This window comes from Saccoglossus kowalevskii, chromosome 8, assembly GCF_978046115.1.
Source record: "Saccoglossus kowalevskii chromosome 8, keSacKowa6.1, whole genome shotgun sequence".
In the NCBI taxonomy this organism is placed as follows: Eukaryota; Metazoa; Hemichordata; class Enteropneusta; family Harrimaniidae; genus Saccoglossus; species Saccoglossus kowalevskii.
In genome coordinates this window covers 30,800,768-30,826,971 of record NC_140648.1, presented here as the reverse complement: position 1 = coordinate 30,826,971, position 26,204 = coordinate 30,800,768, and the positions used below count along the sequence as shown (strand labels likewise).

The window sequence follows — 26,204 nt, the reverse complement described above, 5'->3', positions numbered from 1 at the left end:
CTGACCAAAAGCGATTCTAACTAAACTCAGTATGAAAATCATGATTCTGAATTAAAATAAAGGGTAAATCCCTATATTGTGACACTGACCTTGTAATCCCTCTCTCTACGCATAGATGGTCCACTTAATTTAGTAGTAGTGACCTGTAATATATAAATTATGGATACATGGAACATTACACATGCCAACTAGAGCAGAATAATTGTTACTGAGATAACAATGATGTTTAATAGCAGTAATGATAGCGAAGACTATTAGGAGTCTCACTAATTGACAGCCGAAATGATTTCAGAATTAACCACATGTATGTCTTTTTCTTTACTGAGATCATTAAGAATCACTTCATCAAAGTATCTACAAGAAGTGATTCTTTGGTGCACAACATGAAACTGTACTGCACCAAAGAGATGGACGAGGCGATTGCACCATGCATACCAGCGTGCATCATCTAACATGTTTCACACTCAAGATAACAAAACACAAAAAAACTGTTGTTGAAGTACTTAGAATGTAACATTTTGAAAAACAATATTTTTATGACAGTGCTTGTTCACAAACTTCAAATAAGCAAGCAGCGTTACTGATATAATCGAACAACATATCTTCGCACTTACATCAGTGATAACCACATATTGTGTATCGATAGTTTGGAAACTTCAAATTAAGACAAGAATTCTTAGTAATTAATAAGACATTTTGTGCACACAAATGCTGTCAAATTTATCAAAACACGAAAATGTATATATAAAGCAGGATATTCTTACCAGTCCTGTTTGATCATCATGTCTGTGTAGCGTTACATCATCCTCTGGATGGGCAAAGACATGAACTTCACCTTCTGACCCTGCAATAACTGATGATGCATCACCATTTACACCAACTTCTGGTAATTCATTAACTACTTTAACTCTGCTATGTGGCTGTTGATAAAAAGTGAATTTAAAAAAGTTACTCAATAGGAATGGTTTAAAGTATTTGTTTGAATTTCAAAGACAACTTGCAATTTCTCTTGAAAAATATCTTGTTAATAATTACTGGGGGTATACTCGACATCACAAATTTATATCAGAATTAAAAATAAAAAGATGATGAAAAGCCATTTAAGTTTTTATTTTTACTGCTCTGTTAGCAGCACACATGCTTAAGTAAATTATTAGGTTTTGTTACATGTATGGTCAAAATAAGAAATATTTTAATGATTTCGCTTGCAATAAATGAAATGGTTTTTAAGCCGCCTTTCTATTGGAGATGTGCTTTTAATAGAGCTAATACTGTGAAGATAAAATGACACAGTCAATGCACCACATAGTATTCAATATGAGTCCCATACAACATACAAGACTCATTGGAAGATACATTTGATTGTTTACAAAAAATTTAAACGTGCACTGTAGGACGCATTCAATAGATGTTCTGTTCACTGCAGGAATTGGCATAATGCTTGAAATGATCGACCAAATGACTGCTGCTAAAAATCAAATGAGTTGATTTTGAACTTGAATTTCTTTTTAACAGTTCAAGGTCAAAATACTGAGTTTCCAGAAGGGAATGTGACATTGAGATATCCTTACTTCATCAAGACTGAGCATCGTCAAATGTATATAGGATATTATTAAGAAGATACAGAAAAGGAACTTTCATGTTTGTTGAATTCCACACAATATTTTGACATTTCACGCATGAGGCACGATATCACAGCCTATTCAAATAACTCCACTGACAGCAGGGTAAATATTCTACTACCGGTATTCTGAGTATTTGTTACAATACACAAAACAGAATCACAGTACACTTCATTTAAGGTCTATAAACTCAGTTAAAACTTTCAACAGACATGTACATAGCACTGGTATAATCTTAAAAATTAATCACACCTGGATGACAATTTGGGAAATAGAGTGCATTGCTGTGTTAATACTCCCTGTGGAGAACACTCAGTCATCTTTACTTTATACATTAAATTGTTCGTGAATGCAAATGAGCAAATTCCTATCTAACATCTTTAAGAATATCACATGGTATGGTTGCAATAGAGATGTGGATGAAAATGAAGCACTCAAAAGATGTATTATGGGATGATAATAGGCAAGGGCGGGGATGTGTGCAATAATAGAGGTGAGATGTAGTATTGTGTTGTGTTATTCTGCAATAATGGGCAAGGCATCACCCTTTCAATAATACTCTGAAAAGCTAGGAGAAGAAAGAAAATAAAATTCAAAACTCACATTTGAGTTATGCCTAGAACATACATAGGATACATTCATAGGATATTTTCCAGATGAAAATGACCCAAATTTCTTAAAGAGAAAAAATTGTGTTGTGTTTATTGGTTCAACACAATTCATCCAAATGGGGGGGGGGTATTGTTGATTCACACACATTTCTGTTCGTTAATTTGCTTAGGTGACAGAGTGCATTTGTCTCAAGCGCTGCCTGTCTAATAACCAGGCACCACATGATATCAATCGACCAATGAGAACTTGTTTCAATAATCAAAACACATATTATAGTTACTGTATTATAATAATAAACGGCCTGAATATCCTACCTTTTTTGGTGATGTGAGCTTATTGATGAGAGACACTCTGTCACTGACAGCTCTGCTAACCTGAGAATATGAATAAGTTAGTGAAACACTTCAAAAAATAATAAGTTAGGAAATCAAGCAAGATAATATTCAAACAAGTTAGCAATTTTAAATCACTGAATGGAACAAAATCATTCGCACAGGAATCTTATAATGACGTGCTTCAATACAAAGTTATATCTACATGTATTATATATTATAAAACTACAGAAGCTACAAAGTTTCAAAGCGAGTATCATTGTCACCAATAATTTCAACTCATTCCAAGTATTTACTAATGTTACTAATATGAGACATACTTAGGCAGATTACCCTGCACAATTTAGATATCTTGTAGTTTCGCAAAATAAGATAATCTAGCTTAAGAAAGCTAGATAAATATTAAGTTATGCTCGAAACGTGCTTTACCTATACTACTACCGTAGGTAATATGAGACATAATTTGGTAGATATATACTGGTTTTGAAAAGAAGGTGAACTAGCTCTAACAAACTAAAACATAGCTAAATATTAAGTTATGCTTGTGTCGTACTTTTACATCAGAGCAATAGTTTATTTATGATGACATCAATTCAGGACACAATATAGTGACTTACATGTACTTGTTTTGGTGACATTCTTTGTGGTGCCATGGTTCCAATAGGACTTCTAGTTATGGAAGGTGGCTCTATCCGACACATCTGAATTGAATCAAATGGAACCTTTGTCGCATCGCTTGGGAATCTAGAAATAAAATATGAATTCACAATTATATTAAATCCACATGTCATGAAGCTAAGTGTGCTGTGATAGTTCTTTTATTGAATAAAACACAATTACCACAATATTTCGTAAACCGATATATTTTCATCATTAGAAACTAAAATTGGAGTGACCACCATAAGGACCTCAATGACAATTTTTTACAGTATTGTGACAAGAAAACAATCTGAGGAATGAAATTGAAATAACAAAATTGAAATAATAAAAAATAGATAATTAGAATTAAATTTGTCTAAACTGGGTTTAATACAGACTGGCAGCAGGCTTTAGCCAGCCACATGTCTATCTGTCATTTTAGCCAGCCACATGTCTATCTGTCATTTTAGCCAGCCACATGTCTACATGTCATTTTAGCCCGCCACCTGTCTACCTGTCCATTTTAGATAGCCACATGTCTACCTGCAATTTTAACCAGCCACATGTCTACCTGTCATTTTAACCAGCCACATGTCTACCTGTCATTTTAACCAGGCACTCCACATTTTAGACAGCCACATTGTCTACCTGTCATTTTAGCCAGCCACATTGTCTACCTGTCATTTTAGCCAGCCACTTGTCTAACTGTCATTTTAGCCAGCCACATGTCTACTCGTCATTTTAGATAGCCACATGTCTACCTGTAATTTTAACCAGGCACATGTCTACCTGTCATATTAACCAGCCACATGTCTACCTGTCATTTTAACCAGGCACTCCACATTTTAGACAGCCACATTGTCTACCTGTCATTTTAGCCAGCCACATGTCTACCTGTCATTTTAGCCAGCCACATGTCTACTCGTCATTTTAGCCAGCCACATGTCTACTCGTCATTTTAGCCAGGCACATGTCTACCTGTCATTTTAACCAGGCACATGTCTACCTGTCATTTTAACCAGGCACTCCACATTTTAGACAGCCACATTGTCTACTTGTCATTTTAGGCAGCCACCTGTCTACTTGTCATATTAGCCAGCCACCTGTCTATCTGTCATATTAGCCAGCCACCTGTCTATCTGTCATTTTAACCAGGCACATGTCTACCTGTCATTTTAACCAGGCACGCCACGATTTAGACAGCCACATTGTCTACTTGTCATTTTAGGCAGCCACCTGTCTACCTGTCATTTTAACCAGGCACATGTCTACCTGTCATTTTAACCAGGCACATGTCTACCTGTCATTTTAACCAGGCACTCCACATTTTAGACAGCCACCTGTCCACCTGTCATTTTAGACAGACGCATTTTATTTTACAGGCTAAATTTCTGCAAATTTCTGTCAATTTTTTAATTGAAAATTTCCAGTTTTTACAAAATAAAAAAGGTTGTAAGTCTGTGGCTACAGACCAGTAATTAATAACTTGATTTCAATATAGATTTTAGACAGGCACTTTTTTCCGCTGAAACCTTAACAGTTGTCCAGAACAACAACCTAGCCGTTGTCACTATACCTACATGATATAAGAGCGAAATGCATCCTATAAAACACAAAGTATAATTTGTATGGCGCCTAGTGCATTAGATCACATGAATGCATTCCAGTGACCTCTGACATCATTCAGTTGCTTATCAATGAAGTCTACTTATATCCCCAGGCATAAATTACCCATAACTTCTATCACTTCCACTGCAGATGTGAGGATATATATTGCATTATGTTTGGAGGTGATACCGGTAATATCAATTATTTCTGAGAAAGATAGTGCATTATATTGAAACCTTGTTTGGAGACGAAATATTATTAAGACAATCAGTTCTGAACACTTTCAAGAGATTCAATAAAGGCTAAACAAGTCTACATATCACAATTACAATATACGTTGGCAACCTAAAGCAAGGCAAGGCAAGGTGTGTTGGATGAGTGTTTGCAAACACATGTAAAGCATGATATATCTGCACATGTATCAAAAATCAGAATTATTAATTAATCAAAATTATTAATGAATATATCATATGTCATCTCAAAGGGTAATTTTATTTAACTCTCAGAAGGTTGGGTGGGAAAATACTCATACTCCATCATTCCGCAGATGTATAGTATAGTTTCATAAACACCCTTCTACAATGAAAATAAACCTGGTCTAAATCACAAACAAAATCATTTCAACATTGGTCATTGAGGGCGATCTATATACCGGTACATGCTAATCATATTCATAAATAAACATAATCACTTCCTAATTTGTCATGCCTTGGATATAAAAAAAAATAAATAAAAAATTGGTTGATGAAGACAAGCTCAATAACACCATCCCATGTACATGCTCAAGTGAGAAAAATCAAGCACTTTTGGAAAGCAATGTGTTAACTGGAAAAGCACCAACAAGTGATTTTACATTCACTACAATATTTTGTGTATTGCTTGAAAGGCGCAAACTGAATGTCCATAGCAATATCATTGGATTTTTAATATGGATTTTTTTTTATAGCTAAAAGTCAAAATGCCAATCTTTCAGAGGGGTATATGGCGTTGAGATACCATTACTTCATCAAAATTGATCATCAAATGTGTATAGCACATTAAGCGTGGAAATACCCAAAAATACTTTCGCATTTGTTGAATCCCATGTGATGTTTATGCCACTACAATGCTATAACCTTTGTCCTGTTTTTACATTCAATTTCACACATTATGACATAACACAAGATTTTGAAGTGAAAGGAAAATTGTATACTAATATTAAACAATGTTGAATATTAAAATTCAGAAAATAAATATATAAAATATAAATTTCAGTATTTTTCTGACATTTTGAAGTCAGTTTGAAATCACAGATATATATATTTAATTTCTGCCAGCATTTTCTATGAGATTGTAGGGTATCTCAAAAATTACATATGAAATGAAAAAATAAAATTGATTATAGTACCAGCCGAAAAAATTAACACATACAATATTCTCAAATGAAAGTAATAGCAGCCACGAAAACTTTTAAATCAGGGATGAAGATTGGTTTATATTTTATCTTTATCAAGGGCGAGACAACAAATTAATATAACTACAAATGTATATTATATGTGTTGGTACCCAAAGCCTTCCCAAATAGCACAGTTTAAAAAGTTGACATTAATTATTTTTACTTGGTTATTCACTTGAAATTAATATATGAAACAATATATCTGACACAACAAATTAAAAACATAAAATTTAATTTTATCAGGTTTTAGGTTACCATTATTATTAATTACTCGGACTCGTATTTCTTAATAACAAACAGTGCTGTTTTACTTAGTCTATGGTTTCATAATGTCAATAGGCTCAATCATCCATATTTTACCATGAGTGCTTTTTAATGAATTAATTGTTAAGTAAATTTACTTAGCGTGTTCCATATAGGTTGGCTATGGATATAACTGGGAGTCATTTCTCTCACATACTGGTAGTCCTAAAACACATGTAAGTGCACATATTTATATTCTCATAATGACACACTGCTATATGAAACAGGTTTTGATACAAAGAGTTGGCAGAACTACTTTCATGCTGGCTGGATTGAATTTGAAAGCAAGAAATTGATGATTCAGATAATAGGGTATGACCAGTCAAGACCTCTTTCAAAATAAGAGGTACCAGTACCTTCTTTATGCTGGCAACAATGCCAAATTGAAAGTGAACACAGGGGTTTGATGATTTAAATAATAGGATGTGACCATTTGAGTTCTCTTTTAAAATAAGAGGTGGCAGAACGATTTCCATTATGTCAACAGTGTTAAACTGAATATGAACACAGGGGCTTGACAGATAATGGGATATTGACCTTTCAAGATCTCATATAGAAACATGTGAACGTATTGTTTCTAGCTTTGAATGACAAGATACTATTTATTGCTATTTTCCTGCGACACAATATCTGACTGTTAAAAACTAGAATTAATAATCAGTTACCATGGTAATATATTTACCGGTATGCATCCAACATACAAGTACAGCAATTTTTCATAAATGGTCAAACAGAAATTATCAGCACAAAGCAGGCACCTGTAGTTTATTTCACAAGATTGGAAAAGTTAAATGCAAATACATAACATAACCACTGACTAAATGGAAATTTGGTTTTGGAAACAATACATAGAAATAAAGTTATTTTATTTTATAACAACTTCCTCCTACATGGATTTTGGGGGATTTTTAATATGTTGTTTTGGAAAGTACATGTATTTGTGACATGTTACCATGAACAGATTTTCATTTGCAATTAGTGGCAGGTTAGGCATGATTTGTTGCTAAATTTACTAGACTAATGTGCACTCAAAACAGAGTCAAAAATGGGTATTCTCCAACACCATAAAAAACATCAATATTTTCTATTGACATGTAATTCAGACATTTGCATCAAATACGGATTTCCTAAATACCAGACTAAACTTTTAAAACATGACAAGTTAAATTCTTTTTTGAAGTGAATGGCCTTACAGCTAACACTAGAATGGACATATCTGAACAAATAGTTAAAAATTATAATTCTATTTTTTATCAAACATGTACATGACACTTGTTCAGAATGAAATATATACACGAAGCAACTACTAACATACACAGCATAACAAAACCACACTGCCAACTTGTCTGGACAGAACGACAACTGAAATGGATATCTGACAAGCAGACGAGGGAAACTGATACCTGCCAATGATGTAACTTTCCGATCTAATTTGTATCGAAATTGCAACAATTTAAGTGAACTATAGAGGTGATATTCACAAAGCAGTGTCATGTAAAGACAAGTAATTAGAACTAAAAGCAATGTTCATCAGACAAATAGAGAACTGAAAGCGACACACAGTAGTGCAGCTAACAAGTTATAACAACCACGCATAGAAATGAAGTAAGGATGTAAATGAAATGATTGTGTAGGCATCACACATAACAACCATTCACTTTTACTTGACAACGTTCACAATAATTCATTCATGTAACTTCGACTCAATGGCCACTTATACATTAAATACTCCAAAGGACAATAACTAGCAGGCAACAATTTATTTTAACACAACAGACTCACAGTGACTGCGTAGGCTCTTTCATTGCACACAAGATTTGACTATTGTGTGGTGAGTATTGTCTCATTCTCTCTGTGGCCGAATACGTTGTTGACTGTACCAGGGCTTGTGAGCTAGGACAGGCAGTGTTTCATTTACAGTAAGTGAATTTTTTGATATTTATAATCATAAATTGTACAATTATGAGTAAGGTTGTAGTGACATTTAATGTAAATGTCTCCCAAACACTTCTTTACACTAAACCATACAACTGTTCAGGCTAATTTAAAACTATTGTCAGTAAAAGGTGTAATTAGGTAGTTACACAAGTAAGAGGTATTCATTAGAGCTACATTACATTATTTTTTATAAATCAGTTACAATATCCACCTGAGATAAACCTTGAAGGTGAGAAAAGAGTGCCTACATCAATAAGGTGTCCAACATTAAAAATTAGCCAAGGAAATAATGGCAGTCACCTTACAAAATCAGCAGTAAAAACAAATATACCCTTTAGTGAGAAACATAAAATCTGCAGAAGAAATAATAGCAGCCACCTTACTAAATAGCAGTAAAAACACCTTAAACAATCTGCAGTAAAAACAATAGCAATCAAACGACAAACATGAAATCTGCAGAGGAAACAATAGTAGACACCCTAAAAAATCTGCAGTGCAAATATCAGTGACCATAGAGAACACTACAATGGCAGTGACCTTGAAGAATGTAATAAAGGTGACAATAGCAGCAGTAATGTGGTGATTTACTATAATACCATTATCATCATTACAATAAACCTAAATTACACATATACGCCATTATATTTTATACCAGATTATTGCTCAAACTATTATAGCTTTTAATGTGACCTATATAAACAAACATACTTCTAAAACTCCTCCTATCTGTATAATCCCCTTTCATTCACTAGGCATAAAGTCAATTTAGCATACATGTGCACCATGAACCTATATGTTTTATAGGTCCATGTGCACACCAATAGTATATGTAGGTCCATGGTTGCACACAGTAACTGAGAAATGTGCCGACCAATATTTATGCAAATGAGCTAATTACAAATGAGAGAGACAAACTATAAAGCGTGTCTTGTTTCATCGGACACAGCAAAAATTTGAACATAACCAGATACGTTACGATTACACATACCCCCCGGTACATTAGATTTGGCATGTAGTATTCCCACTAACACTACACTGTAAATTGTTTCTCCTGGAAATGCTTGTTATTCCGATTATATTTGATCATTTGAAATGGACAAAAGTCACTGCAGCAGTAAGGTAAAAACAGGCACAAAATTATTTATCTCACTATGATGGTTCTTGTTTGAATTTGAATGGAACTGCTTTTCGATGAATTGACAATACCATGAAGCAAACATAACCCAGTTTCACAACATGGTGGCTGTGGAGCTGACCACTATAACAAAAACATGTTTTTTATGGAGGACATCGTCAAGAAATGTTTCACATCCAAGTTGATCTCATTTAAATTGTGCCTACAGTGAAAGATTTTTTGGGAAATATTGTAGGTCTCACAAGTTAAAATATTCACTAATTCTTCTGTGCAGCGCAAATAAGTTCAGTTTCTGATCACAAGCTTGAATTTTCACTTACTGTGCATGTTGACTCAAGCTATGTAACATGGCTGTATACAAAAACATCCACCACATCAGACTCCATACAGGGCAAATGCGTAAATACGCACAACCATATAAACTGTGTTCAACAACATGAGTGGTGTTCACGTTAGAGATCTCGGCACATGCCGAGACTCTGGACCGAGTCAGCACGAGTCGAAAAAAACTTGATCTCGGTCCGATAGATGCTTGGAACCGAAACTCAGCACATGTCGAGATTTTCTGCCTGAACGCTCGACACGAGCTGAAATCACGCCCTCTGTGGTAAATTGAAGAGAACATACTAGTATGCTGATTCATACTAGTATAAAATGACGGTGACAGAAAATGCAGATATACTAGTACAGGTATATGGTCGGATGCTGTAGTAAATGAATGAAATGAATGCAAACCGTCCTCAGCGACGCATATTTATGTGCTGTAACCGCTATTTTCTTGCAATGCTACATTGATGTGGAAAAATAATTGTCTTTCAAATCTTTGCTGTTCATGTGCACGATGACTCATAATAAATACCTTAACAACAAATGGATATAATTTGTTGCTATAATGGATATAGTAATTATTATTATCATCGTATTTGTATCGTTTTCCATGTTTGGGCAAAATAACAGATCAACGAATGAGGGTGTGATTTCGTCACGAGCCGATTTGGTCCTAAGTGGGTCCTGGACAACGTGAATGCAACTGCTGCTACTACGCAAAAAGCGATTACAAGTGATTCAAACGAAAAGGTTGTAATCTTTTTTTAATCCTATTACTTAGCATTGTGTTTCCATCAGTGTAATACTCACTGGTATTGTACTTCCGATTTGACAAACCCATGAAAATTTGTTCTTCATTGGTTTACAATTAATATACACATTGAACAGAGCATGTTCTTGCCTTGTAATACTTTTACTAAATACTTTCTCATGTTCATGCACAAGCCTTACCTTATGTGATCATAATAGTCATGCCAGTCATGGTGTTTTGGTACTGAGAATGCCAATTCTTTGGGTACTGGCGCCATACCCCCAGCTAACATTCCAGATCGTTTGGCCGTCTTCAGTGATAATCCTGGTTCATACTGCATGTCACTAGTAAACACATTCTTCACCATCATATTGGAACACAGTTTAATATTCTTCAGATGGGAATATTTCCGATTTAAATACATTGATAGTATGTACTGGAAATCTAACATCAATAATGTCCATCTCACTACAGGCGGTGCTGGACCATCATGGTCTGAAATGGAAACAATCTTTTGATGAGGCATAACTGTAAATGCATCTATTATTTACTGAGTTTTAATTTTGCTATTTGCTATCAAATTAATTTTAGTGAACATAACAATATAACTCATTGTTTCCCTGATGGCAAATGCAAGAACTTCAAAACACAGTGAGTAAGCTCAAAATATCAAAATAGTAAAAATCAAAGGCCAGTGATAATAAATGATTTTACTTATTTCTATAGTTGATGTCTGATTTCCAAACAGACAAACTTTACTTTCATTTGTGAGTAACTGACACTATTTCTCATGACAAAATGTGATTGCATTGTGGTGAGTAATTACGTTTTTTAACGACTTAAACATTTCTATAGGACAACTTACACAGTGATAAATAGGCAGCATGTTAAGGTGACAAGGGTGGAGGACATTCATTGTATGCCTGGTAATACTTTTGATTATCACTTAATGTAGCTGCGTAGTAATCACTGATTATTCACACTACCATATTTGCTCTATTAGTAGTGCATGCTTTTAAGTAAATTATAGTGGTATGTCTGGTATGGCCAAAAGAAGTAATATTCGATTGAATGTTTAAATGTGCTTCTAATAGAACAAATACAGTATCAAATAGACCCATGGAATGCATTTTTTTAAATTTTTTTTTTAATTACAATAAATGTTATACTCAGCCAAATGAAATTCAATCTCCTAAATAAACACACACACAAAGTAAAATAATAGGATGTCATCAATTCCATGCATACGCAAACAGCACATTGATAGCTGGGACTAAATTTTAGCTCAAACCAAAAATTCATTTTCTAGCAGTTTTCATGCAATCATAATAAATATACCATGACATATCACCATGTTTACTCATATAGTATCACAAAAGCAATTCAGTTCAGTATTAAAAGCCCAATTCACTTGCCCCAGGCAAGTGTGAATTGGAGATGGGCTATGCTAATGAGTGTTGGTAATCACTTGCATAGCCTATGACGCATCCTGTTTCAGCGGTCCAACATCACGTGACTTTGATTGACAGTAGTTAATTATTCAAGATTAGTAGCGCGTCCCTTTCCCCAGGTCGTGTTTTTTACTTTTATTCGCCAAAATCTCAGCTCGTACACTATTTATTGTCATAAATACTACACACAGTCACTGCTGTGGTATTCATAGTCGCATTCATCCACTTTGGCACAACATAATCGATCTGTAAGTTTGAGAAAACATATCTTTACCGGAGCTTGGCTGGAGCTGTTTACTACAGCTAGACAAGCAAGGAAATAATCCCTATTGTTTAGGAGCGTATTTATAGTATACCTGGGCCTTTAAATGGATTAAAAAATTTGAATAAACTTGAAAAAAAAAAATTACAATAGTATAAAGACCAATAAGACAATTGTCTCTGAATGTTTTAATCTTAGGTCATTTGGTCATTTTTTGCAAGGCTATATACCAGTATTATTACAAAAAAACTAATATTGTTTCAGTAAAATATAAGGATAATCAAATAATAGTTGACTGTTTGTTCATATGGTATATACCAATTGCAATATTTGGTTTGTAATACTTTATAGTTATTATGACACACATTGCATTATACAAAATAGAGAACAAAAGTATGTATTTGTATGTGCACTTGGTGGTTAGGTCATATTAGAGGAAAAATAAGGGTTTGCTTCTCATCCTAGCGAAAATGATTTTTATTTTTCATTCACTTTTATTTATACATCAACATCCATGTTCAATGTTTTGGTACATGTATTCATTTAACTGACCCATCTCATAATTTCTTCACAAATAAAATCCTCAAATCATGGAAATTTCTAAGCATGAAAACACAGTAAATGTTTTCTCATCTTACTATACTGTATTAGCAGGACATGAGACTATGTAAATTACAAAGGTGTTATGTGATTACCACTCTTCATATGAACTGCTGTACTAAGCTGGCCTATCCCATGAGATCACCACCGTGTGTGGTATAACATGGGAATTAGTCTGTCAGATTTGTTATCTCCCCAGCGAATAGAATTAAGTATGAGGCTATAATCACTGACAAGTACACCAGACCTACATTTACAGTATTTGGGGTTTAACTTTCCCATCTTAGTTGGAATAGTCAGGGTGTGATGTAAATGTCTTACTTAAACATATCAGAGCCTTGTCCCTACAAACTGATCATGTTTTTCTAGAAGTAAATCATGTATGATATAGATGTTAAAGTTAGGTTTAGAATATCTAAGCGAACTTTGAACTTTACTGGGGTGATGCGATTTTAGTTTTTTCACCACAACAACAGATGTATGTTCGATGTAAATACTGTTTTAAATATATTCATTAAAGATTTTTTCTCTGAGACAGAAAACAAACATTTCCCCATTCTACCATATGTGGCGCACTTCACCAGTGAAGTTTTGTGAAATTACAAAAAAAATTTGTGAAGCACAGGTTTCAAAGTGATATGCACGATAACAAGAAGCAAAACCTTTTTTTTTGGCACAAGTATAAAAGTTGCAATTTTAACCACTGAATACAAAATTTGACTCGTTTCTTTATGAAAAGCAAAAGGTATAATTTTAAAAACATTCAGGGTAAGAAACGTTTCCAGACCATTAATACATGCAATTATTCAAGCGCATTAAACGTAGTTAGCTACATAATACATCTATTGTATGTATGTACGCATAAATGAAGAATACATACCTTTCCTTGATGTCAGTGCTGCATAACCCGCCACAGAGTCTTTACTGGGGTTACAGATATACGGAAACTGTAGCCACGTCGACGTGGACTTGAATTCTTTAAACAGATTTGAGAATGATATCCTGACGATCAGACCATCGTTAGTAGCAATGTCAAGATGCACAACAAAGTATTTACCAGGTACTGGTTTGAATAGTAAATAGAAGTATCTGCCAGTAAGACCCAATGATTGAGTTGATGTTTTTGGTAGCTGTATATAATTCCCTGCAGGTATTGACCCACTGATTCTATACACAGTACACTTCAGTTGCTTGTCCTGAAAGTAGAAATACACCAAAAAATTAATATACATATTCATATGTCATAATTGAATGAAAAAGATGTGCTGTCACTTTGTAACATAATAAACTGAAAAATTGCCCTCCCTTTATGCACTAAAATTAATCCTCACATTTATTAATGCATTAATTTCAGCAGTATTCATCATGATAGCTGCTTAATCTAACAAATTTCTTATATTTTTCATTAAATAAAAACACTTATATGCATGTGATGAAATAATAATTTACAACTGATCACTATTTTTGTATGGTAATATATAATATACTGGGATTATAAATTTAATAAGAATAATTTCTAATTTAAAGAATTTGAACTCATTTTAATTACAAATAAATCTAAAAACAGATTGATACTAACCATCACAGACATAACCTCGCCTTCCTTGGTGGATTTCTTCCATTCTCCAACATTAAAATGCTTGAACACGTTAACAAAAGGATGCTGCCACACTGAAAATCAACACAAGAATGACAAATTTTATTGTTGTTATATTATAGTTTTATGCCAAGGGACAACATAACCATCTATTGTTTTTTTAAAACCACATAACAAGCACTAACAGTAGATACATGTATATACTGTAAAACATGTTTTTTTCGCGAGCATGTCTTTTTAGCGAGAGAACTGATTCGCTAATTCTAGATGTCGCTAATGATCGACTTTAATAAATTCAAAATGGCCAAGGCTTGAGGATTTGTATTCAGTAATCCGGAACATAAAAATCTGGGGCGCTTCCTAATTACACTTGACAGTTTTTTTTTGTTTTTATGGAGGTGATAACTGCGCATTTGTTTTGGCACACATCAGACAAGTATTGTGAAAACAGGAAATCAACAATGAAAGGGAGATTCGCTAAATTAAAATTTCGCTATTACGTCATTTTACCACAATTCGCTGAAATTGCATGTCGCTTTTTTCAACATGTTTTACAGTAAGTGCATTTTGCCAGGGAAACCACATTCTATTTTTAGGTTATCCTATCATAATCCTACCATCCCAGGTTCATTCAGGCCCAGGAGAACATAAGCACCAACAGTCCTTGACCAATGTCCCCCAAAGCACATATAGTGAATGAATCATGGTCGATGGTTTTGGCCTCTGCATTGAGAAAGTACTGTCTTCACATACATATACATGTGGAGTTGACACGTTTCTTGGTGTACAACCCCGGGTAGCATTTTAACTCGGGTCTACTGATCATGAGTCAGATAACAACCACCACACTGATTAAATGAGCATGTACACATGTACTGAGGGTAGAATAAAGTGAATAGTACACTGACCCACTAAGACTGCTGATGCAATAATGCCATCAACATTTCTGTAATATGATGTGATTGAATTGTCATTCATAATCTTAAATTCAATCAACTCCATTGGTAAGCAGAAACAATGTACATGGACAGAAACTTGTAACTTGGATATAAACACTCAAATTGAACACGTGGATTTTTATGTCGTGGACGCCAATGTGTTAAAATAGATTAGAATCTCTGTCAGTTTTGACACATGTCTCCTGTGTGTTTTATTGAATCCAACAGAATGCAATTCCGGCTCAGCATCTTGACATCTCAGAATAGAGTACATGCATATCGCTAGTTTTGATAAAGTACTCTCAGAGATTGAAGTCATGCAATAATAAAATTTAGGAACTATTATGAAGATTAAACATCACCCCCATATCATAGTAGTACAATCCAACAGAAATAGGTTAATCCATTTAAGCAGTGATTTTGAAGGCAATTTTATTGCTCTTTTGACTAAAACCTTCACATACTATATTACATTAATAGTGTTACACGTATACACATTTTATTTTAAACATTCAGTACAAAATATCCTTGCTCTCTCATTGAAATCTGGTAAGTGGTACATATACTGTTCGGGTGCTAATATAAACGGCATCTTTATCACTAACCACACAGTTGAGGTATTCAAGGATAAAATTTACTAGACATGAACGTCATAGTACACCAGTGTGAAAGGGTACTGGAAAAAATGAAATAATTTATATTGAGCAAAAATATTATTTATATGCAATTATACAGCCACTGAAAAATGACTTAAAATTGTTATATATTCTGTATTCCGTATACTGACTACATCAACCCTTCATGTTCTAATTATTAGATACAGGTGATTATCTAAAAAGCATTGAAATAATTTTTGTTAATATTAAGTATTTGTGTTGACATGCGATTATGTGCAATGCTGTTTTTTGTTGAACAATGACCATTCATAATAATGACTAGGGTAAATTAGGTACATGTGGTTAGTACTATAAACATTTTTTTTTTACTTTCACAATGGGGTTATACTTGTGTTTCACAAAACCCACATAAACAAGTCATTATAAATGACTTATATTTGTAGAATTAATTGTGCAGTTTTATTTTTTATGCACAATAGCGAGCACAGCGAGAGCGATTGAAAGCTTGAAAGCTCTATAGATAACATATTTATATATAGAAGGGTATGGAATACAGGGGGCACTGCAATTCAGCGGCGCCACGGGAGGGGAGGGGGGGGTTTGCAAACTGCTGCCACCATGGTCTTGATGCAGATAAGAGGGGAGGCAAGGGGGGTAGCTGGTACGGTTTTACGGGAAATAAAAAGGGCTTTTCACAATTTACGAAGAAAAAAAAGACGTTTTTACAGTTTGCAGTGTTAACTAACAAATGGAACATTGAATGGTCCGAAGAGCTCTCCGACTCAAATTCTCCACCATTGCTGCGCCGTGTGAAGAGACGCATGCCCATATTACCCTCGTAATGCTCTTCATTCGGTTAGAGGGCCTTTTACGTCTTGACATTCAATTTTGTAGTGAATTGTGTCATCTAGTCGTTTTACAGTTTCTAAAATGTAATTTCCCTAGATTATTCTTTACAATTTTTTTATTTGAATTTGAATTTTTGTACGTACGAGAAAAATGACACATTTTTACAGTGTACGAAAAAAATATTTGATTGATTACGTTGTACGTCTAGCCTGTGATTACAGAATTACGGAATTTATTTTTTCTATTTACGTTGTACGAACAAAAAAATATTGCAATTACGTTGAACGAAAATAACCCTTGCCCCCCCCCCCTCAGATAACACATTTCATGGACATACTACCAAAGGATGAACCACTGAGTTAGAAGGATTAAAAAAGCACCAGTTGGAGAAAGTTTACTTTTGGTGTTATAATGTGTTAAAATCCTCTTCAAACCTTTGTCTTATCAAAAAACATACAGTTAAAACAAGATCAAAGTAATTGGATGAGTCTTGCTGTCATTAAAAAGGGTGTGTACATCGCATGAAAATGTTATATTTCATACCATTTTACAATTTCATTGCACATTCAAAAACAACGACCGACAATCATGCACAGTTTCCCCAACGAGACAGGTGACCTATCAAACACTGAAAATAAATCAGATTGACAGAAGTTTATTGGCGAACGGAAAATTACAGTACTTATTTAGTGGTTTTTGAAATTTTTGCTTTAATTTTTTTGTAGTATGATATTTCAACTTTACCTTGATTTGTGACAAACAAATTTAATATCAGATCCAAATGTTTATTATTCTTTTTTTTTACCGTGGTCTGTGTTAGTGATAGCACAAGATAGTAGGTTTAAAACATGCTTTTTTGTTAATCTGTTTTCACTTTCAGCTCCACTACGTGCGACGCCACCTTTGTTAGGAAAAAATGTCACATGACCACATGATGACCCGTATGTGCCGAACGACTTTGAGAACTGCCGAACGCACTGTGTAAACAGATTTGGGGATCACCCGGCTACGCGCTTACAATCTTAAGCGTAATTAGAAGTAAACATCAATGTTTATTTATTAATTCAAAATAATCAGGGACAAAACAGATAGATCAAAGGAAATTGATTCATCCTTTGTTAGTACATCTATGCTGAGATGAAGCTTAATGTAAAGGTCAGAGAAAATATAGATCCGGACAGAAAAACAGACGGAACCTACTTAAGACATATGTTCCCATTTTAAACTTCATCTAAAACTAAAGAGTATAGTCATCAAAATACTTCAGAATAAATAGGTGAAACATCCATTTTTATGGTACATTATTTATTCCTATGGTAATATTTTGTTCCACAAAAAAAGGTGAGAAAATCATATGTAGTTTTGGAAGTATAAGTTGCAAATAGTAAAGTTATACATTTGTTGTGCATTTAATACATTAGATATGAACACATTGAAATTAATTTATACCAGGGTCGTAACGACCAACCTGTTTCAGGGCCGTAACATCCAAATCAGGGCAGTAACGTCTTTTATTTACCAGACCCGTAAGTGACCAGGGCCAGAACATCCTGACACCATACTTCCCACATTGACAATAAATGCATGGGTGCCTTCAAATACTTTAGTAAATACTTGAGGCAAGTTGTCAGTCATTGACAGGTCTGCTTGTCACTCCTACTGCACGCAATTACATACTAAAGTATGGTACCCCTGCCATAACCACCCCACACATCCATCCACACATATTTGCAATTGTCACTTTGTAACATAGATCTTACAGCAGATCATCTGTAACGTGTGCCAAAACTAGTCACATTACTCAGAATTTCAGTCGCGACTTGTGGTTCGAAAGATTGATATAAACTCCGTCCACCATGTGGTCATCAATGACAGGTCATATCTTGTACATGCTTGGCAGGTATTAGGGCTAATGCCTTCCATGCTTGAATTGAGGTTCAAACATGCGAGTATGTTGGCGATTACAAAGTTTATGAATGCAGAGCCTGGCTGGGTACAAGAAGCGATCGGAACATTATCACAAACGGTGACACTCGAAAACTACAAACAAGTACTTACTTTCAAATATTGAATCAGCCAAAAAATGGAATACTCACTGATTTAGTTGAACTGTGTGACTAGAATGGAAGACAGTCTACGAAATCAATGACAGAGCGTGTATGTACGTGTCACAACAAGGAACACTGCACGGCGCTTGTTGTTGTTATTGTTGTCAGCTGAGTTTAGCGAGGGTGCAACAATATTAGAAGTGAACGATATAAACTTACGTGATTTTGACATCTTCGTTGAGTCAGCAAATGGTGAAATTTCCTAAAAGTTTGTCGATGTATAACTTATGTCAACGAAATAGGGACCGACACGTACGCAGGCGTTTAAACTTCAAAAATTTGACTACCGTGCCGCCATATTTTTCGAATAAGTAAGATTTGCATCATGGGAGAATGACCTCTGACCTGCACAAATTCCCCGGATTTACGTTTCTCGTGGGCACCGTGACTGTAGATGGTTTTATTGCCAACAACTTAGGAGAGTTCATTCGTGATTTTTTTTAAACACAAACACTACAATTGTATTGTATTGTGAACAAATAAAATATTAGTAAAGGTATTTTATACATTGATGTTTTTTGTTGGTTAATAAGTGTGCTGATCTAATTATTGTAAATTTCAGTCCCCAAGTGACTGTATTGTCCCGGTTATAAATCAGGTGCCTATGGGAAGGGTGTAAAAACAATTCAGCATAAAAACAAATTAGAACATATATGATATCCAATATGTGTTGCTTTTGTGCCAAATATAAACAAAATCGGTAAAAATGCACATCGGAAATGGATTGGTTACATAATAAAAACGGTATTCGGGAGAAATGGGGAATGCGCATATGAACGAATCTGGCGACCCGATTTTCATTAGAAATTTCGACAAGGACTATACATAAAAACAATAACAAAAGAATAATAAAATAAAATGTCAAACGTGAAATTGTGTCAATTCCCGAGTAACTATTTCATTATGTATATCATGTCGTGGATCGAAAATACAATATCGCCAAAACATTAATCTTTGCGCATGAATGAAAATCACATTCGAAATTGAAAATTATACAAGGAAGCAATCAGTACTCGCAACAATCCTGTATACGAACGGGGGGGGGGTACTCGGGTAAAACGTGTATACTCAGTAACACTTGAAGATAAACGCGTAATTTATAGATGTCATGGGTATTTTTCAGTCACGGATGTTACGTCATTTATAAAAACACTTGCTTGTATGCCTACATAAACCATCGAATCCATCCACTATGCGAACGATTACATAAAATGAATTCGTTATTACCCCTTTGCGTGATATTTTACCCTGTGGTGCAGTTTTAAACCGAACATCTGACAAAATTTGCACAACTAAAGAGTTGACCATTAGATACATGGGGAGATGGTAAAGTGGAGAGGGGTCCGTGTAGCGAACAGTTTGAACACAACTTACGACAAGAAATAAATATTTATAGCAAGCAAAAAGACATGCAGATTTGATAGAGGAAAGTCAAACAAAACACAGCGAGATTGTCCTGAAAACAATGTAGTTAAAATCTACGAGAAGGAAAACAATTAAAAATGTGTTCAACCCCCTTCTTGGAGTGTACTAATAGCCAACCCTGAGATTTATTTTAAAATGCCTTACTAACTAACATAAAGTATTTGTCATATTCCAAACATTGTATTTTAGTATTACTGACATGCGTAATTCACTTTCCACGAAATCTTATAAGATTCTTCTCATGACAGTTTGTTTAAAATTGTAAAACGCACCGCACCGATACATAGCACGTCACAGGCACAATATGTGCAATATTTTTCAACAGCGCCCTCGTGTACTACAAGCGAGCAAAACTGAGTCCAGTATTGTAAATGCAATCGACCAATCATGAATTCGAACATTTCAGCGAACAATCACGGTCAGCAAAATGGGTTACAGTTGTCAATAGACAGTTACGTGCGCACACGGGTGAAAGTCCCTAAACCTGGGTGCAGGGGTTCATGTGTCAAAGATATACGAGATATGGTAAAAACTCAACAATCATGTTATTGACACCATTCGGTAAATGTTCGGCTGGTAGACCTGTACATGTCTAACCATGCGTAATAGTATAAGGCCAGTGGCCCCTCCACGGTACGAGGTTTTACCCAGAATTCAACACGTTCTGTACCAACGCATATTGCTATGCGCAGAACTGAAATTCTGGCATCGTTCTGCGCAAAAACCGTTTTTAGCGCTTGAGTTGTTTCCGGGTTAGCCTTCCATGTGCTTATCGTGCGATTTATTGTACCAATATCACATTTTCTGGACGTATTCCTACACAATCATGCTAAGAGTATCCAAAAGAGTCAAGCAGGCAAGTTTAGCCGCAAAATTACGTAGGAAATTGGCTTCAACTGCTCACTCGATTGCCGGTGTTGTCCGTCGGCACACAAGGTAGCTGCAGTTCTGTAGCTCGCTTGGTTTCGCTGTCGGATATTTTGTTGGTCGTGGTGTTAACGCGAAACCAGGGAGCTACAGTTCCATCCTATGCGAGTTACCATATTTTACCGACCTGAAATTAGGTCGGGCCGTAACAGCCGGGTTTTTTTTCATTATTTTCGCCTCAAGTTTCTACTTTTCTACTGTCGATGGGTCCCGAAACTATTTCATCAATTATTTTGAGGGCGATGGTCCGAAATTGGTCGATTTCACGACGAAAACCGCGGAAAACTTCAGCGAAATCCCCTCGTTTGTCGCCATCTTGAATAAGTTATCGTGACGTCACAAGGCGTCACAGTTTTCCCATTTCACGCAGTTTTCGTCGTGAAAACGACCAATTTCGGACAATCGCCCGCAAAATAATTGATGAAATGGTTTCGGGACCCATCGACAGTAGAAAAGTAGAAACTTGAGGCGAAAATAATGAAAAAAACGGCTGTTACGGCCCGACCTGATTTCAGTTCGGTAAAATATGGTAACTCGCATAGGATGGAACTGTAGCTCCCTGGTTTCGCGTTAACACCACGACGAACAAAATAACCGACAGCGAAACCGAGCGAGCTACAGAACTGCAGCAACACACAAGGTCGTTCGCTTTCTGATCTTTCTTCCGAGACTTTGACTCGAATATTCGGGTTTTGTTGCTTTTTTAATGACAGTGATGACTATATATCACAGTTCGAGAAAGTTAAATCGATGTGCTCACTTCGAATGGTTTGTAGGCGATTTTATGCTATCGCGTCGAATGATTTGTTCGTTATGGGAATGACGGCAAGCTCTATTGCCAGCCGTGCTTTTCACAGATTTAAGCTGATGAAGGCGAGATCGCTCGTTGCTAATGAAATAGGGCAACTTTCCGATTTGATCATTCAAAAAGGGCCATCTCAAGTAAGACAAGTGGTGAGAAATTTGCTGGAAAATTTAAAGGGTCACGAATGGGATGATTCAAAGAAATATTTGGAAGTCTCTCTTGCAGTTCTATTTAGCACGAAAAGATCAGCAATTTCTAAGAAAGCCACTGGGAGTCGAGCCTACATCAGTAAAATCTTAAATCAGCACCAGGCAGTAGGTGAAAAGTTGTCTGGATTTGATGAGAGTGCCCTTTGGCAATTACGATTAAATAAAGATAAAACATTTGCCAAATCAGTATTATCTGTATCATTTTTCAAGGAAGCCATTACATCAGATATTCTGCCTCCTTCTGTTAAATTGGCTTTATTAGCAGCACCATCTTCCCAGAAATTAGATCAGACTACAAATGACACTAAATTATGGAATGATTCTGAAGCAGAACACATATTTATCCATCTAAAGGGCGGTCTATCTGAATCTGACAATGATGGTTTAGAGAAATCTCTGAGAACACAAGAAAATGTTTCAAGAATTCTCAAATTAACCACTTTGTGAAATAATTTGAAATGGTGTCAGAAACTGCCTCTCAAAATAAAAAGGGCTGGTTTGTTCATGATATTGAAGGCCTGGTTTGGAGAAGTGTCCTCAACATGTTGACTGAAAAGAAATTGGATTATGACCTTGATGATGAAAATGAGAGACAGAAGTTAGAAATAGTTGTAGGTGAGGGTGGCCACACTTTCCAAGATTTCAAGGGAGTGTCCCAAAATTTCAAAGTATTTGCCATCAGTGGTGCTATACGTCTGATAAAATATAATGGTAATGAAGTATGGAGAAATCCAAATCCAGTCTTCTGATGCAAGCCGCATTCCATTTGCCATTATAAATGCCCAAGAGAGTGATGCACTGATAGAAGTTGATATTCTTCCTGTTCTGGTATGCACTGAAAAATTTGCCCAACATGGTATAAAGGGGATGAAATACTGTAGAAAACTGGAACGAGATGAAAAGTATAAAAGTTTGGTCTTGCAGAGAAAGAATACCAGTTTTTTCTGCAATTTATGTTTGGCTACAGTTCATAAATGTCACAATCCAAATCATGAATGGGATATGTCTATCACTCTTGCGGATATGAATTCATGGGCAGAAGAAAAAAGTAATGGTCAGAGTAATCATCCTCTTATAAAGTATGACCCCATAAATGAATACACTATGGATCACCTTCATGCTAAATTGAGAAACGTGGGTAAACTAATTGACAAGCTCTTCAACGAGGCTCAAAAGATCGACCAACAACTGGAATTTATACAAAAGTTTGCAAAGTTATCTGAAGATCAAAAACATGATGTGAAGCAATATGAAACAAAACTGGTCGACCAATTTGATACCAAGGTTGAAATTAATGAAGCAAATCATTCAGCAAAGTTACTTCAAGTTACTAAAAAGAATGATCTTAACAAACTTGATAAGAAACTTGAAGCAGCTTCACTAGCATTTGAAATTAAATACACTGAACACATTGAAGTGAATTTGTTGGATTCTGCTGAATCACATTTTGAAATTTTATTTGGCACACACAAGGAATACAAAACACTATGTGCATCACATCTCCATGTTGTATATAAAATCAAGCCAGGTATCACTCGTCACATGCAAACTGTCCATGGTAAGTTCAGCACATAAGATCTGAAACAAAACACAAGATGCATTACTAATCTCAATATTTAATATCAAAAATCTGTCATAATAATAAATTATTATTTACACTTGGTAAAACTATTCCAAAGTCAGCCTAAATTGTCAAATTTGTAATGACACTATTTTCTATGAAGTCTTTGACTGTAAAAAATGGGGCATGTGGAGGGGGCCTGGCACATTTTCTTTGAAAATCATTTGTTATTAAAATAATCTCAATATTTAATATAAAAAATCTGTCATAATAATAAATTATTATTTACACTTGGTAAAACTATTCTAAAGTCAGCCTAAATTGTCAAATTTGTAATGACACTATTTTCTAGGTATTAATTCTTCAACTTCAAACACATCAATGTGTGTCACGTTTACTGGAGAAATGGGGCAAGTGGAGGGGGCGTGGCACATTTTTTTGAAAATCATTTGTTATTAACTATATTTAGTATATTCTCACTTTAATATTACATAATTTATTATGAATATTATGTCAGAAAATAATATTGAGAGAAACGAATGAAATGCATTGGTATCAAAAACAGATACATGGAAAATGTTCATTTTATCCCTATACCCATAGTATCTCAATAGTGTATACATGTATATTATCTCAATAGTGAATATATGGTATGCAAATTAATGACAAAATACATTATGACACTTTATTCACTACTCCTATGAGGGACATAACGTGTATATGGTCGATCTACATATCGTTGTAAAGCTCTCGAAATCCCCAACAAAATTACGTTTTTCATTTTCACGACCAGCATTATTGCAACAAAAAAGGCGCCAACAATTGAAGAAATCGAACGTTATTTTCTAAAAATTGCTTTTTTTGTGTGTAAAACGTAAAAAAAAAGGACTTACCGAACGTAACTTTGTGAGCCGCCATGTTGACAATCCATAGGAGGCACTCTCGCGGTAATTCTAACATAACAGTGAGAAGAGTAGGCCAAAAACCACCAAAAATGCAGTAATTTCGCATAATCAATTATATTCTATAACTATTTATTGAAATGGTTAAAACGATCCGGGTAAAAAACTTTAAATACATCAAAAAAATGAGAATTCCAGTATCAAGTTGGGAATGAGGCTGGTGGGTCAATTGAGGTCATAGAATGGTAATAGCGTGTATGCTAGTTTTTCTTTCAATTTGAAATTGCGCCCTCGTGCGGAAATAAAGTGTATATTGGATGGTACAAAACGCATTGAACTCTGGGATATCACATTTGCCGTGCCCTCTGCTACACAAGAGATTGTTAATTCACTTCTGACACGAAACTTCATAAATCAGTAAACCGAGGCGGCTCAAATACTCGGAAACCACATTAACACTTAACACTATGTTTCTATGGCAACGCGTGTTGGTGATAACTTGTATTTTTTGCCAGGACACAATTAACCAATTTGAATACTCTATAATTACTGGGCAAATACGACGCGTGGAATTGGAGACGCTGTACCTGTGCGACATCCAAAACATTCGCGCACAATCAACGAAATTAACGGTTAGATATTGATTACGCGTTGTTCAGACCGAAGTCGTTGAAGTCTTACGCTTCTCGACAGAATTCAGTTTCGTAGCAATGACGTCATTTGATAACCCATTTCCGAGAATAGATAGCGAATCGATCGTCGTTTACAATTCGGAATAATTTTCGAATCTAAAAAATCATTAGTATGCAAACCCAGTTATCGGACTTGGCGACGGATAGTATAATACAGAGAAGAGATTTGGTCTAGGGCTTATATTTTGTCGACACGGTAGTAATAGATAACTAATACACACTTGCTAACAATATGTTTTGCATGTACCTTGAATATTGTTATTTGTTAAACGATGTGCGCTGCAAATGGTTATTGGCAGGGGTGTCGGAATGAATTGAGATTTTTAAATAATTCCATTATATTATACGCAAACTAGGCTAATGACTTCACGTGCATCATTAGTTACAGTCATTGCTATGCGTCATGGTAAATGGCAAATCCATCCGAGAGCCTATGTCATTAAGACTATCAATGCCTGGCTATCAGACCGCTCGCATAGACATTGATCGACGGAGCCGTTACACGCACACCAATATATGCGAAATGACAGAAAGCGACCACTTATCGAATCGCGCAGCA

The 26,204-nt window shown here is 35.2% G+C and overlaps 2 protein-coding genes and 1 long non-coding RNA gene across 3 annotated transcripts in view; 1 reads left to right on the top strand and 2 right to left on the bottom strand.

Moving 5' to 3' along the window:
• LOC100371299 (WD repeat-containing protein 90-like) overlaps positions 1-19,506 on the bottom strand; it is a 46,165-nt gene extending 26,659 nt beyond the window's left edge. The window contains exons 1-8 of the mRNA XM_085502492.1: positions 19,284-19,506; positions 14,595-14,686; positions 13,896-14,211; positions 10,903-11,197; positions 3,184-3,310; positions 2,549-2,608; positions 765-920; positions 90-143 (exon numbers count right to left, since the gene is read on the bottom strand). Coding sequence (XP_085358618.1) covers positions 90-143; positions 765-920; positions 2,549-2,608; positions 3,184-3,310; positions 10,903-11,197; positions 13,896-14,211; positions 14,595-14,686; positions 19,284-19,296 — 1,113 coding nt within the window. The 5' untranslated portion in view covers positions 19,297-19,506. The remainder of the gene's footprint in view (positions 1-89; positions 144-764; positions 921-2,548; positions 2,609-3,183; positions 3,311-10,902; positions 11,198-13,895; positions 14,212-14,594; positions 14,687-19,283) is intronic.
• LOC100377482 (voltage-gated inwardly rectifying potassium channel KCNH6-like) overlaps positions 8,384-26,204 on the top strand; it is a 79,782-nt gene continuing 61,961 nt past the window's right edge. Inside the window, exon 1 of the mRNA XM_085502493.1 lies at positions 8,384-8,470. The gene's annotated coding sequence lies outside the window, so the exon portion shown is untranslated. The remainder of the gene's footprint in view (positions 8,471-26,204) is intronic.
• Positions 23,908-24,992, bottom strand: LOC146739522 (uncharacterized). Its single transcript, XR_014930214.1, has 2 exons — positions 24,945-24,992; positions 23,908-24,068 (listed from the first exon to the last, which is right to left on the bottom strand). It is a non-coding gene; the product is annotated as an uncharacterized LOC146739522 (long non-coding RNA).